The sequence below is a fragment of the Paramacrobiotus metropolitanus genome, unplaced genomic scaffold (assembly GCF_019649055.1).
Source record: "Paramacrobiotus metropolitanus isolate TYO unplaced genomic scaffold, Prichtersi_v1.0 Parri_scaffold0000002, whole genome shotgun sequence".
NCBI lineage: Eukaryota > Metazoa > Tardigrada > Eutardigrada > Parachela > Macrobiotidae > Paramacrobiotus > Paramacrobiotus metropolitanus.
In genome coordinates, this window is record NW_026570222.1 from 3,763,769 (window position 1) to 3,776,865 (window position 13,097).

The following is a 13,097-nucleotide window of genomic DNA, read 5'->3' on the forward strand; positions in this document are numbered from 1 at the left end:
TATGTGTGTTTGTGTCTGTATTAGCCTGCAGCATAATCTTGCAAATTGTTTATCACAATCGTACAATTTAGATATCTTTACTGCAACAAACAATATAATGGGATGGATACATTCTGTATTAGAAAGTTCGATTTTTTGTCATTAGCTGATTTATTAATTCAGTACTGATGAATCGTGCGTAGTACGTCATCGAGATCTGTTTCAACTCTGTAGAACTAACCAAGTATCTGTACACGCAACTACTTGTGGATAATCGATAATATATTAATAATTAGACTGCATTTTAATTAGCAGCTTTTATTTTTTTATAAAAATTCACACTATTTTCATTTTAACTTGCGATGGATACACTGAACCATTTTGGTCATTTGTTGCAGTACTGCGCTGGCAAAAAGCAGTATTAGGAAGGGAAGTGGGAGCCATTTATAAATTTACCTCCCACGCCTACAGACACCACAAGCGCGGATCCTGGAAATCGATTTGTTGGCTACATGTTCACTGCTTCCATGATAATTGTGCCGCACCTGTAGGCTGTATGAAATCGTTAAACGAAGAAGTCATATTGTACCTTGTACTATATCTACCCACCGTACACAAAATATTTTGCATCCATTCCACGACTATTATTATGCTCATATCTAAAGGAGGCATTGAAGCTTTCCTATTACTACTAGAATAATTTATAATAAAATGCAGTTTTTCATGAAGAGAAACTTTTATCTTAAAACTGTGCTAGTAAACGAGGAACATAGTTTTAAGTAAGATGGTAAGATGTGTTATGGCGCATTAACGATGAGCAGGGGCTTTTTCTTTCAGGAATCGTTATCATGCACTTTGAAGTTTGACAGGCCTTATTGTTAAGTGGCAGATACGGTCCATACGGAATACATTATTAATTGTTTTTATATATTTTTACATTGCAGAGATCGAGATTTTTTATCCAAACTCATCGAAGTCACCGTTGTCAGTTGCCAGCTTTACTCTCGCCGGCCGAACGAATTCAGCAACCGAAATTACCAAAAATGTTTTTTGAAGAACCTGTCGGCACTGTTTTCTACCGATCTCAGGATGCCTTGGAAAATTTCCGAATACGGTGGCGTATTTAGTGCTGAATACAGAATAAGCAGTTTTTATGAGCGAAGAATAAACGCCTACTGTAGTAGTTCAGACTGGCGCAACCTTTAGAGTAACTGTATTTCTCGAAAGCTGAAACTTTTTTAGCATCCTTAAATTAAATAACATTAACATGACTTATTGTACAAACTTGCAGTGTAACAATCCGCAAAGTCATATTCGGCGCTACATGGGACAACAAATCATCCCAGTCGCAGCACCATGTTGCGCCGAAGCAAACCCCGATCGACAAGAGTCTGCAGGAGGAGACCAGAGTCTTTTCGTGGCAAGAAAAAGTTTTCAGCAAGGTATGCGCTTTGTATCGCAAGAGCGAAAGACGATCAATATTTGGGCTGATTATTAACTGCGGATCTGTACTCTGAGGCGGTGAGATCTAGATGCTTCAAACTCAAAGTTGCCGAATCTCTCGTACCTATATTCAAACTCTCCATCGAAATATTTGTCTGAATAGTAGAATTTACTTGACGACATCTGTAAAAAATCAAAAACGGTTAAAAACAGAAAGCCACCCTTGCGGCCGCACAGAAATGAGCAATTTCATTGCTACCGCTGTTAAAAGGGCTGATAAAATCACAAAATAGTCAAGACCACTGAATACCTCAACAATGAAAAATTTTCGGCATCAATATGTGTATCGCAAAGGATACTGGAAGGATTTTTCGTTTAGGTTTTACTACAGTAACTACACAGTTATTATGAGTTATATATCGAAAGACCATCGCTATTATACGGATTTCTCATCACTAACCGCTAAGGCGCTAACGTAGATATGATACTGTAACACTGAAAAATTCAAATTGTTACAGTTCGTTACCTTCCACAAAATTTTGGATTTCAAGTCAAAGTAGACTTTCCTTTGATTGATACTGCGCTAATACCAGTCGAGGCAGCTACAGATAATGAACAAATCCAAGCAGGAATCCCGGAAGACCTGACACGCTAACACCAAAGGAATCAACTGTGTAGCTGAGTCACAAAAAAATCACAAACAGCGAAATAACGCAGTCACGACGCTATACCAGTGCAAACAGACAGCAGTTGGGAACTTCTTAATAGTACACCGTTAGCCAGGGGCCACAATCCCTTTGTAAAGCTGAAATTAATTTAAGTACATAAAAAACACTGTGATAAATGATAAAATTTTTTAAAATACGAACCGCTATTATTGTTTTCTAATGATAAACTTCATGAATTCTAACTCCAAAGTCAAACTTCAAAAAGTTCCTACTTCCGAAAGTGAGTTCAGCGAACTGAGTCAAAACGGTGATGACAGTAGCGTACCGATTGTCGATTTCAGCATGCAGTAGCAGTCCAGTACATACTTTGCAGTTCGTTGCTTTTTGTTGAGTTAACATCTTGCGCCCCACCCACTTAGCTCGTTGCACTACCCGTATTTGGCGGGATTCTGCACTGTTTTATATGTGCTACATTCATATTTGAAATACCAAGAAGTAATTCTAAGAAATTTAGAAGTATGTATTATTTATTATCCGAATTATAATTGTAATTCTAGTCAAATCTCAGAGATCTCCTGATTTATTGCTATGGTTTAATTTCCCTTAAGTTAGCACGAACGAATGTATAAAATTATTTGGCTACGGAAAATCATAAAACTAACTGTAAAAACGGTTCAGAAAGTGTTTGGGGATGCGCCAAAGGGAAAGCTGCTGTCTGCGCATGTACAATACATAAAATTTGATGTTGTGGGTCTGGCCGCTTCCTCTAAAGTAAGCAAAAGTAAAGTTTATGATTTACTTGAGATCGGTTTACGTAAAATGAAAATAAGGGGTGAGTGCACAATTAACCAATGGATCCGGCGCAAGCAAAGGCTAATTCCAAGGAATCGCGACCGTGGGATGCGGTCGCTAAAGTGTGCAGATAAAGTTCTGATCTTCGTTTCAACAGTTCAACCGATGTGTGGCAAAGAAAAGCAATTAAAGACATTCTTCCCATGGTGAACGGATGATATGATGGAGTTTTATCGCTGCTTTCATTACAATACGCATTAAAATTTATTTAAAACAGGTATCTTTATTACTTTTACGTCGCGACATAACAGTCATGAGTCAAATTAAATCACTACGGCCAGCATTACCCACTCAAGAATTAAAAAAACAACCAAAATCAGTATTATCAACAAGTTTATTCTTGCCCGGTAAAGTTCCTAAAACCGCAGCCGCATTGCCTTTAATAACTGCCAGACCAATACGCTGCTTTAAGAATGCCGTGGATCTGCTTTCTCCAGATCTGTCCTTGATTTTCCGTCCGAAAAAGCTGACCACTTCTCTAGCTGCTTCGCCAAACACTCCGAGGGTTTCCACGGCAAAAGGATAAAACCATTTATTTAAAATGTATGCCTTGCCAGTGCTTAATAATACTGCTTATAGTTTAATGTTTGAACCCGGCGTCCTCGAGTTTTCCATTCGGATGTAATTATTAACTCTTAAGCAAAAGTCTGTCATGTGGCTACCTAACCTATTTTGTTTTAATGCTAAAAGTTATAAAAAGAAGTAATCGAGTTGTTTTATCTATGAAGTTTTTCGTAAACTGAATTGCGTGCGAACTGCGACGGTAGAAATCCGAACAAAACATGAGTAAAACAGGCTTATTAACCGGTATACAGTGCGAACTGCGGGCGCACTCGTAGTGCAACTGCACTGGTTATCTCGATGAACCTTCCGTAATCGTGGATGTATCAGGTAAATATCATGGAAGTAGGTTTCTATGATCATGCAAGTATTGTATCATGGATCGTGTACCGTGTGGCTGCAACTGAGCAAGTGTCATGAAATTACTTAAAGCATCGTGGAAGTGTGGGGCAAAATGTAGTCGAGTAGAAATACATAAAGCACTTTCCATACAGCGCTTGAAATATTGTACAACATATCTATGTGCGATACATATATGCAGGTTATGGATAATAAATAGGAAGTTCTGCTTTATAGTTGATAAAAGCAGGCATACGCAATGATTAATTGCTTAAGTCTGCTTTCTTTAAAATAGCAACAGCAGATCAGCTGGAGTTCGGGTATATGTGCTTACTGGACGACGGTAGTTGTGAACTTATGGTTAAATTTTTTTTTGAACAATTCTAATTATTGCTGTCATCACCTTGTTAGTATTTATTTTAAGTACCGCAATGCTGCTCTTTGGACAAACTATTTAAATATTATGAAATTTGTATTTCACTTTGCAGTTTGTCAAATCGGCTATCGGGATCTTCCTACTACGGGTAGTAGATGCAGAATTGCAGACGTTTGCACTCCGCTGGCGTAACTGTTCATTAGCCCATTGCTATACCGGAAGTTCGGAACCACCTTATGGCTTATGCCTAACAAATACGTAAAGGCTATAATAATTCCAGGTCGGCATCCTTGACTTCCTAAATCCGCATTCCACTCTCGTAAGTATTTTTTGACTGCCTGCATTTTCATGTGGCCGCGTCACGTGGTAATCGCACAATTATGCGCGTGTGTAATTTCTTAGTCGTTCACCTTGGTGTCATTCTGTGGAACTAGCCACTGTTGTTGTTTTTTGACACTTAAAGCTGTCGTTGCATTTTGTCACATTTTTTGTATCTACCCGACAGTATCATCAAGACCGTTCTGACCATGATACTTCACGCGGCCACCTGCTTCCCATTATTGCTGATACTGTTCTTCTCTGGCCTCGCGGTCGCACGTCGTTCCCACCGCAATTCTCATTTCGCGTCCTCCTGGGAAGAAGTGCAGCAGACCCGTCAAGAAGCGGCAAACCGACTCGGCTATGTCGAGAGCAACGCGCTGTGGCCACTTCCACAACAGTTCACGTCCACGGGCAAACTGTTGTTGATTCCGGAAGATTTCGTCTTCTTCGTGAAAGGAAGTAGCTGTGACATGCTGGAAGCCGCCTTGCAGAGATATTACAAGGCAATTTTCGGCAACGCAGTGCAGCACAAAGACCCGAAGACGGAACGCAACGTCAAGCGAAAGAAGGACATGCCTGTCTTGTCGAAATTGTACGTCATGACCAACACTCCGTGCTCGGACGGCGACATGCCGGATGTGGGAATGGATGAGCATTATGAGATCGATGTGCGCGACACGACTTTCCCATCCATATTGGTCGGAAATACCATCTGGGGTGTCATTCGCGGACTGGAGACGTTTAGGCAAGAAATTCAACCGTAACAGCTAGCCTAACAATAAGCTAACTGCATTGTTGTACGTAATACGTATTAATGAGGAAGCATAAACCCTGCATCCTTTGATACGTATTACGATTAGTATCATTACTACCTTGAAATTACAGTGCGTTAACGCTTGAAATGCAGCATCTCCACACGTATCTATCGCAAAACACTCACGGAATGCTGTACTGAATTATCGCTTCGAAAATTAACAAGTAACTATTCAGCGTTTATCAAGAAGCGGACCTAGAGATGTGTGAAGTTTAAAGAAATGTAGCTAAATTTTCAACCTGTAGGATAATCAGTTTACCAATATGAACAGTTACCATAATTATTTAACATGCAATAATGCACTAGTACTGCGTGATGTTGTAGTCAGCTGGTATGGAAGTTGGGTGATGGGCGTCTGGTTGTCAACCAGAGCCAGATCGTAGACTGGCCGCGCTTCGGACACCGCGGGCTGCTTCTGGACACGTCGCGGCATTTCATCTCGAAAGAAACGATTCTGGCCAATTTGGACGCGATGGCTATGAACAAATACAACGTCTTTCACTGGCACATTGTGGATGACCAAAGCTTTCCCTACCAAAGCCGCACTTTTCCCGGTTTATCGACGCTAGGCGCATGAGAGCCACATCACCATGTTTATACGCAACAAGATGTTGCCGAGGTCATTGAATTCGCCAGAGTTCGTGGCATTCGCGTTATCGCAGAGGTAAGGGTAACCGATAAACATGAACTGCAAACATTTGTCGAGAGAGTTATCACATTGATATCACGCGCATATTAATTATGGGGATACAACCGACACGAGGTTGTGCAATACAATTACACGCACTTCTATTACCACCGTTGTGAACTTATGCAAAATCGATTTGCCGTTAGACGATAGCAGTCACATAAGAATGCAAATGCAGATCGGTTTCATATCCCTCATTAATTAGGAAAGATTAGTTAGAATGCAGAGTTAACAAACATATTTTCTTGAAGCTGGTAAGCTAAAAACATGTTAAATAATGATGTAGCTATTGGTTTATGCAAGGTAATTATTCAAAAGTTCACGCAACATTCGGTAGCCATATAACGGAGCTCCGATCGTCTTTGGCATCTTGTGTTACCGGATGACCGCAACAGTTCCGTATACATGACCGCGCTATATAGTATATTCCTAATTGAATATAAATGTACAAATACGCCTCCATTTTTATAGTTTGACACACCTGGACATTCACTAAGTTGGGGATTCGCTTTACGAAAGCTGCTGACTCCATGTTTTATGAATGGAACGGCCGACGGAACTTTTGGTCCAGTTAATCCGATTCTGAATTCAACATACGACACCTTGACCGAGTTTTTCACGGAAGTCTTTCAAGTTTTTCCTGATACGTACGTGCACCTAGGTGGTGATGAAGTGGACTTCAGCTGCTGGAAGAGCAACCCAGATGTTAACGCTTTTATGAAGAAAATGGGTTTCGGCAATGATTACCGCAAACTGGAGGATTTCTATGTGCAGACACTCATCGACGTATTACAGAACATTACTACATACTCCAGCAACTACAAAAAGGCTAACAAGAAGCATGAATTTGTGGTGTGGCAGGAAGTGTTTGATGATAAAGTAAAGATTGACAAGGAAACTATCGTGCACGTTTGGAAAGATCCTCCAAAGTGGCAGGACGAAATGAGCAATGTGACAAAAGCAGGATATCGCACTATACTTTCCTCCTGCTGGTATTTGAATTACATTTCATACGGTGCAGATTGGCAGCAGGTAAGAAAATCTTAAATCATGTTCTTGTACTTAATTGAATATTACATTTTTTAATTTGATTGTTTCATTGAGTTTGAAAAATTCCGAGATCATTTTGTTTGGCAAGTGTAAATCTTTTATTCAGCTTTTGACTGCGGCGAAACCATTCTGCATAGTTATTTACAGTAGCTGGTGTGTTTTCATTGTTCATTGTAGGTCACAATGTAGCGTTTAACCTGAAATATAAAATGCCTATTTACAATGCTTATAATGCGCACCTACTATATAAAATTGCAGTTTTGCTGCGCAAAAAGTATTTGTGTTCTGCATCTGATTGTGAGTAATACCAAGTGTTTATCTTATTATTTTTAATTTTTCTCATAAGTCTTATTTCAGTTTAACAACAGACAGGCGTTTTATAATTTTTTTAGTACTATAAATGTGATCCTCAAATGTTCAATGGAACGGATGCCCAGAAACAGTTGGTTGTTGGCGGCGAAACCTGCATGTGGGGTGAATACATCGACACAACGAATGTGTTGGTGAAAATGTGGCCAAGAGCGTCGGCAGTAGCGGAACGACTGTGGTCGGATATGTCCGTCAACAGTACGGCTTCGGCAGAACCTAGGCTGCGGGGACAACGTTGCCGTATGGTGCGGCGTGGTATCCCTGCTGAGCCAAACCTTGGTCCGGATTTCTGTCTTCCCGAGTACCATGACTAACAATTAGAATCGGTCGGTCGCGATTTCGTGAGAGTTTTGCCGCAATACCTCCTGTACGATCGACTTGTAATTTGTGTCATGCTTAAATTCAACAAGCCAATCGTCAATTTTCTCGCATTACATGTACAGTACAATATTATATATGATTCAGTACATGTTATGGCGGTGATGTTTGATTTCGAGGGTAGGTACAAAGTGGTCCAAATCTAATTTTAAAACTATTAAAACTAATAAAACCAAACGTTTTAATTAATAAATACATCGGATCGACAGTGATTTCTCAAAAAGCGGTTTTAAGGTTTTAGCAGTTTTATTACTAAATTACAGTTTTATCAGTGATTTTTAAGAAAGAGGTTTTAAGGTTTTAGTGGTTTTATTACTATTATACAGTTTTAGCATTGATTTTTCAAAAAGCGGTTTTAAGGTTTTAGCAGTTTTTACTAAAATTTAGTTGTGATAGTGATTTTTCGGAAAGCGGTTTTAAGGTTTTAGCAGTTTTATTACTAAATTACAGTTTTATCAGTGATTTCTCAGAAAGCGGTTTTAAGGTTTTAGTGGTTTTATTACTATTATACTGTTTTAGCAGTGATTTTTCAAAAAGCGGTTTTAAGGTTTTAGCAGTTTTTACTAAAATTTAGTTTTGATAGTGATTTTTCGGAAAGCGGTTTTAAGGTTTTAACAGTTTTATTACTAAATTACAGTTTTATCAGTGATTTTTAAGAAAGAGGTTTTAAGGTTTTAGTGGTTTTATTACTATTATACAGTTTTAGCAGTGATTTTTCAAAAAGCGGTTTTAAGGTTTTAGCAGTTTTTACTAATATGTAGTTTTGATAGTGATTTTTCGGAAAGCGGTTTTAAGGTTTTAGTGGTTTTATTACTATTATACAGTTTTAGCAGTCATTTTTCAAATAGCGGTTTTAAGGTTTTAGTGGTTTTATTAATATTATACAGTTTCAGCTGTGATTTTTCGGAAAGCGGTTTTAAGGTTTTAGCAGTTTTATTACTAAATTGCAGTTTTATCAGTGATTTCTCAGAAAGCGGTTTTAAGGTTTTAGTGGTTTTATTACTATTATTATACAGTTTCAGCTGTGATTTTCGGAAAGCGGTTTTAAGGTTTAGCAGTTTTATTACTAAATTGCCAGTGATTTCTCAGGAAGCGGTTTTAAGGTTTTAGTGGTTTATTACTATTATACAGTTTCAGCAGTGATTTTTCGGAAAGCGGTTTTAAAGGTTTAGCAGTTTGTTACTAAATTGCAGTTTATCAGTGATTTCTCAGGAAGCGGTTTTAAGGTTTAGTGGTTTTATTACTATTATACAGTTTAGCAGTGATTTTCAAAAGCGGTTTAAGGTTTTATGATTTTTACTAATATATGTAGTTTTGATAGTGATTTTTGGAAAGCGGTTTTAAGGTTTTAGTGGTTTTATTACTATTATACAGTTTTAGCAGTCATTTTTCAAATAGCGGTTTTAAGGTTTTAGTGGTTTTATTACTATTATACAGTTTCAGCTGTGATTTTTCGGAAAGCGGTTTTAAGGTTTTAGCAGTTTTATTACTAAATTGCAGTTTTATCAGTGATTTCTCAGAAAGCGGTTTTAAGGTTTTAGTGGTTTTATTACTATTATTATACAGTTTTAGCTGTGATTTTTCGGAAAGACGTTTTAAGGTTTTAGCAGTTTTATTACTAAATTGCAGTTTTATCAGTGATTTCTCAGAAAGCGGTTTTAAGGTTTTAGTGGTTTTATTACTATTATTATACAGTTTCAGCTGTGATTTTTCGGAAAGCGGTTTTAAGGTTTTAGCAGTTTTATTACTAAATTGCAGTTTTATCAGTGATTTCTCAGGATGCGGTTTTAAGGTTTTAGTGGTTTTATTACTATTATACAGTTTCAGCAGTGATTTTTCGGAAAGCGGTTTTAAGGTTTTAGCAGTTTTATTACTAAATTGCAGTTTTATCAGTGATTTCCCAGGAAGCGGTTTTAAGGTTTTAGTGGTTTTATTACTATTATACAGTTTTAGCAGTGATTTTTCAAAAAGCGGTTTTAAGGTTTTAGCAGTTTTTACTAATATTTAGTTTTGATAGTGATTTTTCGGAAAGCGGTTTTAAGGTTTTAGTGGTTTTATTACTATTATACAGTTTTAGCAGTGATTTATCAAAAAGCGGTTTTAAGGTTTTAGCAGTTTTTACTAATATGTAGTTTTGATAGTGATTTTTCGGAAAGCGGTTTTAAGGTTTTAGTGGTTTTATTACTATTATACAGTTTTAGCAGTCATTTTTCAAATAGCGGTTTTAAGGTTTTAGTAGTTTTTACTAATATTTAGTTTTGATAGTGATTTTTCGGAAAGCGGTTTTAAGGTTTTAGCAGTTTTATTACTAAATTACAGTTTTATCAGTGATTTCTCAGAAGCGGTTTTAAGGTTTTAATGGTTTTGTTACTATTTTATAGTTTTTGCAGTGATTTCTCAGAAAGCGGTTTTAAGGTTTTAGTGGTTTTTAATGATTTTTGGTTTTGATTGTGTTCTTTAGAAGCCGGTTTCAAGGCGTTGACAGTTTTATTTCTGAATTTAAAGTTTTGACGGTGATTCTTTCATGTTGGGGTTGTAAGGTTTTACAGGTCTTAATCAATATAGTACAGTTTTAACAGTAATTATTCAGGAAGCAGTATTACGCCTTCAGGAGTATTATCATTAAGTATCTGTACATATTCGGAAGTTGTTAAAATGATCTATTGACAGTGAGACCTCGGTTCACCGTGATTTTGTTACTGAGTTCTGACAATGAGAGCGGGTTTAAAGTTTTTAGACTTTTATTATTACTAGATGTTTGTAGGTATCACGGTTTCTTTGATTTCACACGTTTGGACGGTTTTAACTATAAAATTCCTTTTAAATACTTGCTATTGCATGTGTTTTCCAAAACCCATATAAACTTTTTACATTGTAACTATTGTTGTTGCCACAGTCTGCGGCTGCAACAACAGTTACGCGTAACGATTGGGTTCTATTTGGCACCGGTTGATGGAAGACACTAGCACCGGAACATGGGTCACTGGCGCAACCGGGCCGCCGTCCTTGCTAAAGGATCCCCCAACGCCTCAAGAGAGTAGGCGGAAGATAAGAACGACTTGTTATACTATGTAAACCATCAGATGCTGTTATGTTGAAGTAAACATAAACTTTACTTTATATTGAAGTAGACTTTACTTCAACATAACAGCAACTGAAATTCACTAAACAGAAACACACAATCGCTACACATGCCACATTCACGATCGATGATGGTTTGCTTCTCCAGCATCGGTATGTCATGTACTTGTACATCAAAAGATACACCCTAATGGCTTTCTAAGTCGTCCTGCCTAACAATCACCTCTGCTGTGTTAACCGGAATTAGCTTTGCTAATTCTGTTTTTGTGTACTGACGAAAGGCGGGGAACATACACAGGAACTTAGTTATGAATAATTTGCAAAAGCGCAATAATGCCTTAACAGAGTCTCGATCAAATGCTATATTAAACCTTATAGAAAGGTGCTACCGACATAGGTTAGAAAAATATTTGCAAAGGTCAGGAAACCATGTCCCAGCAATAATTTGCCGATTATAGGTTCGTGTTAAATAAATTAAAGGTTGCAGTCCCATATACAGTTACATACTGCTATTAAAGTGCAGTACTCGTACAGACACAGAAGGGTACAGTACTGTACTTACCGGGTGGCTGAACGAAATGGTCGTCTCCGATTTCGGGTTTTGTTTCTCGCCAACCATTTACCGCATCGTACAGTATTTAAGACTCGTTCGAGGGAAAATTTCAACGACTACTAAAAACAACAAAATTTGTTTTGGAAAAGAAGACACCTTCCTTAACAAGGGAACCATATGAAGCTGTGAAAAGATTTACCATGTCCCACGCACAGCTGAGAACCTTGCGACATTTCCTTTCCGTACGAACTTTTTGAATTTTTCCAACTGTTTTATCTAGAGAATGATTTCGTTTTTCACTCGAAAACAATTTTGTTGACATGGTAATTTGTGCCGAATGAATTATATAGGTTATCTATTTTTGTACTTTTCGAAAAAAGTAAAGATTTATTATCGGATTTTTTTGAAGGAATTTGACCTAGAAAAAGACTCGTTAAAAAGGAACTGATTTTTAAGATCTCTACTTGTCCATTTCACGAGAACTTCGTGCGCGTTGCCTAAGCTTTCCTGTTTCCTGGCCGAACGCGGTCGCACACAGCACGAAGTTCTTAACACTATTTGTAAAAACATAAGAAACAACCTCTCTCCAAAAAATCGCAATGTGACACACAGCAGTGTGCTCAGGTGAATAACAGGAGTTTTTTTATTCTACAAAGTAGAAATAGGGAATTCTAATTTTTGTTTCGGGGACATCGTCAAACTCCACCTAGTTTAGCAAAATATTTTACTATAAACTATACCTTGGCATAAGGTCTGTTTAGCATAATATTTGTACGTTGTGGAGATTGCACTTTCGAATGGAACTAACGCACTGTCGATCAAAAGTAAAGCGCACGTTGATAATCAGACGACTATTTTGTTCGGCCGCCCGGTATCTCTGTACTGCTCCAGGAAACAGTTCTAAATCAAAACACGTATACGGTGGCTCTACGATTTCTACCCAATTAAAATTTTAAACATTTATTATTGATCTATTCTTAAAAAAAGCTTCTTCTCAGATTTGATCTACACAGTGTACAAATCAGGAAATGTCTCCGAAATTTCTGAAAGTGTTTGACTTCTCAAGTTTGTAGCGTACATAGACATGAGACACAGTTTACAGTTACGTTGGTGTTTGGTGAGTGGACGGATTCACGACTAATGCAATACAAGTACAACGGGTTTGCTGTATAAACTTTGCTGCAAAAAACACATGGCCATATAGTCGGAAGTCAGCCAATTTCAGGTTTCTAGCACTTTCCATAATTTTAAAATGAATTTTAAATTTTTGAAATTCATATTAAAATCGGAAAAAATGCTATGGATCTGATATTGGTTCAATTCGCCTATTTCGACTTTGTGGCCATGTGCCTTGTATACCAAAGTTTCAAAAAGATCGGATAATTACCAGACTTTTGGTACACAATAATGCATTTAAACTATTCGCCCAATTTAGTTCGCCATATCTCGGCAACCGGATGTTGCGCGCGCAAAAGGTTTTAGAACAATGTATACAAATCATTTAGCTTTAAAAAATGGCACAAAGTATTACAAAAAAGTGATTCGGAGTGCGCGAAAGCGAAATTTTTAGTGTATGTATCCCATTTTTGACCGGGCCGGGCCATTGTCCTTAAGCTGTCTGAGCC

General features: G+C 37.6%; 1 protein-coding gene and 1 long non-coding RNA gene across 4 annotated transcripts; both read left to right on the forward strand.

The window, feature by feature from the left end:
- The first annotated feature begins 26 nt into the window (after positions 1-26).
- Positions 27-1,450, forward strand: LOC129588277 (uncharacterized). 3 transcript variants are annotated; one of them, XR_008690460.1, is made up of 3 exons: positions 27-181; positions 378-1,093; positions 1,271-1,450. It is a non-coding gene; the product is annotated as an uncharacterized LOC129588277 (long non-coding RNA). The 3 variants fall into 3 exon arrangements; XR_008690459.1 differs by lacking the exon at positions 27-181 and having other exon boundaries at positions 205-533; positions 817-1,093; XR_008690461.1 differs by lacking the exon at positions 27-181 and having other exon boundaries at positions 205-526; positions 817-1,093.
- A 2,451-nt stretch (positions 1,451-3,901) lies between these two features.
- On the forward strand, positions 3,902-8,786 carry LOC129584579 (beta-hexosaminidase subunit alpha-like). The gene is given in 6 exon segments (XM_055476803.1): positions 3,902-4,044; positions 4,331-4,537; positions 4,724-5,284; positions 5,678-6,017; positions 6,513-7,073; positions 7,484-8,786. Coding segments are annotated over 4 exon segments (1,731 nt in total). The 5' UTR covers positions 3,902-4,044; positions 4,331-4,537; positions 4,724-4,745; the 3' UTR covers positions 7,775-8,786.
- Positions 8,787-13,097: the final 4,311 nt, after the last annotated feature.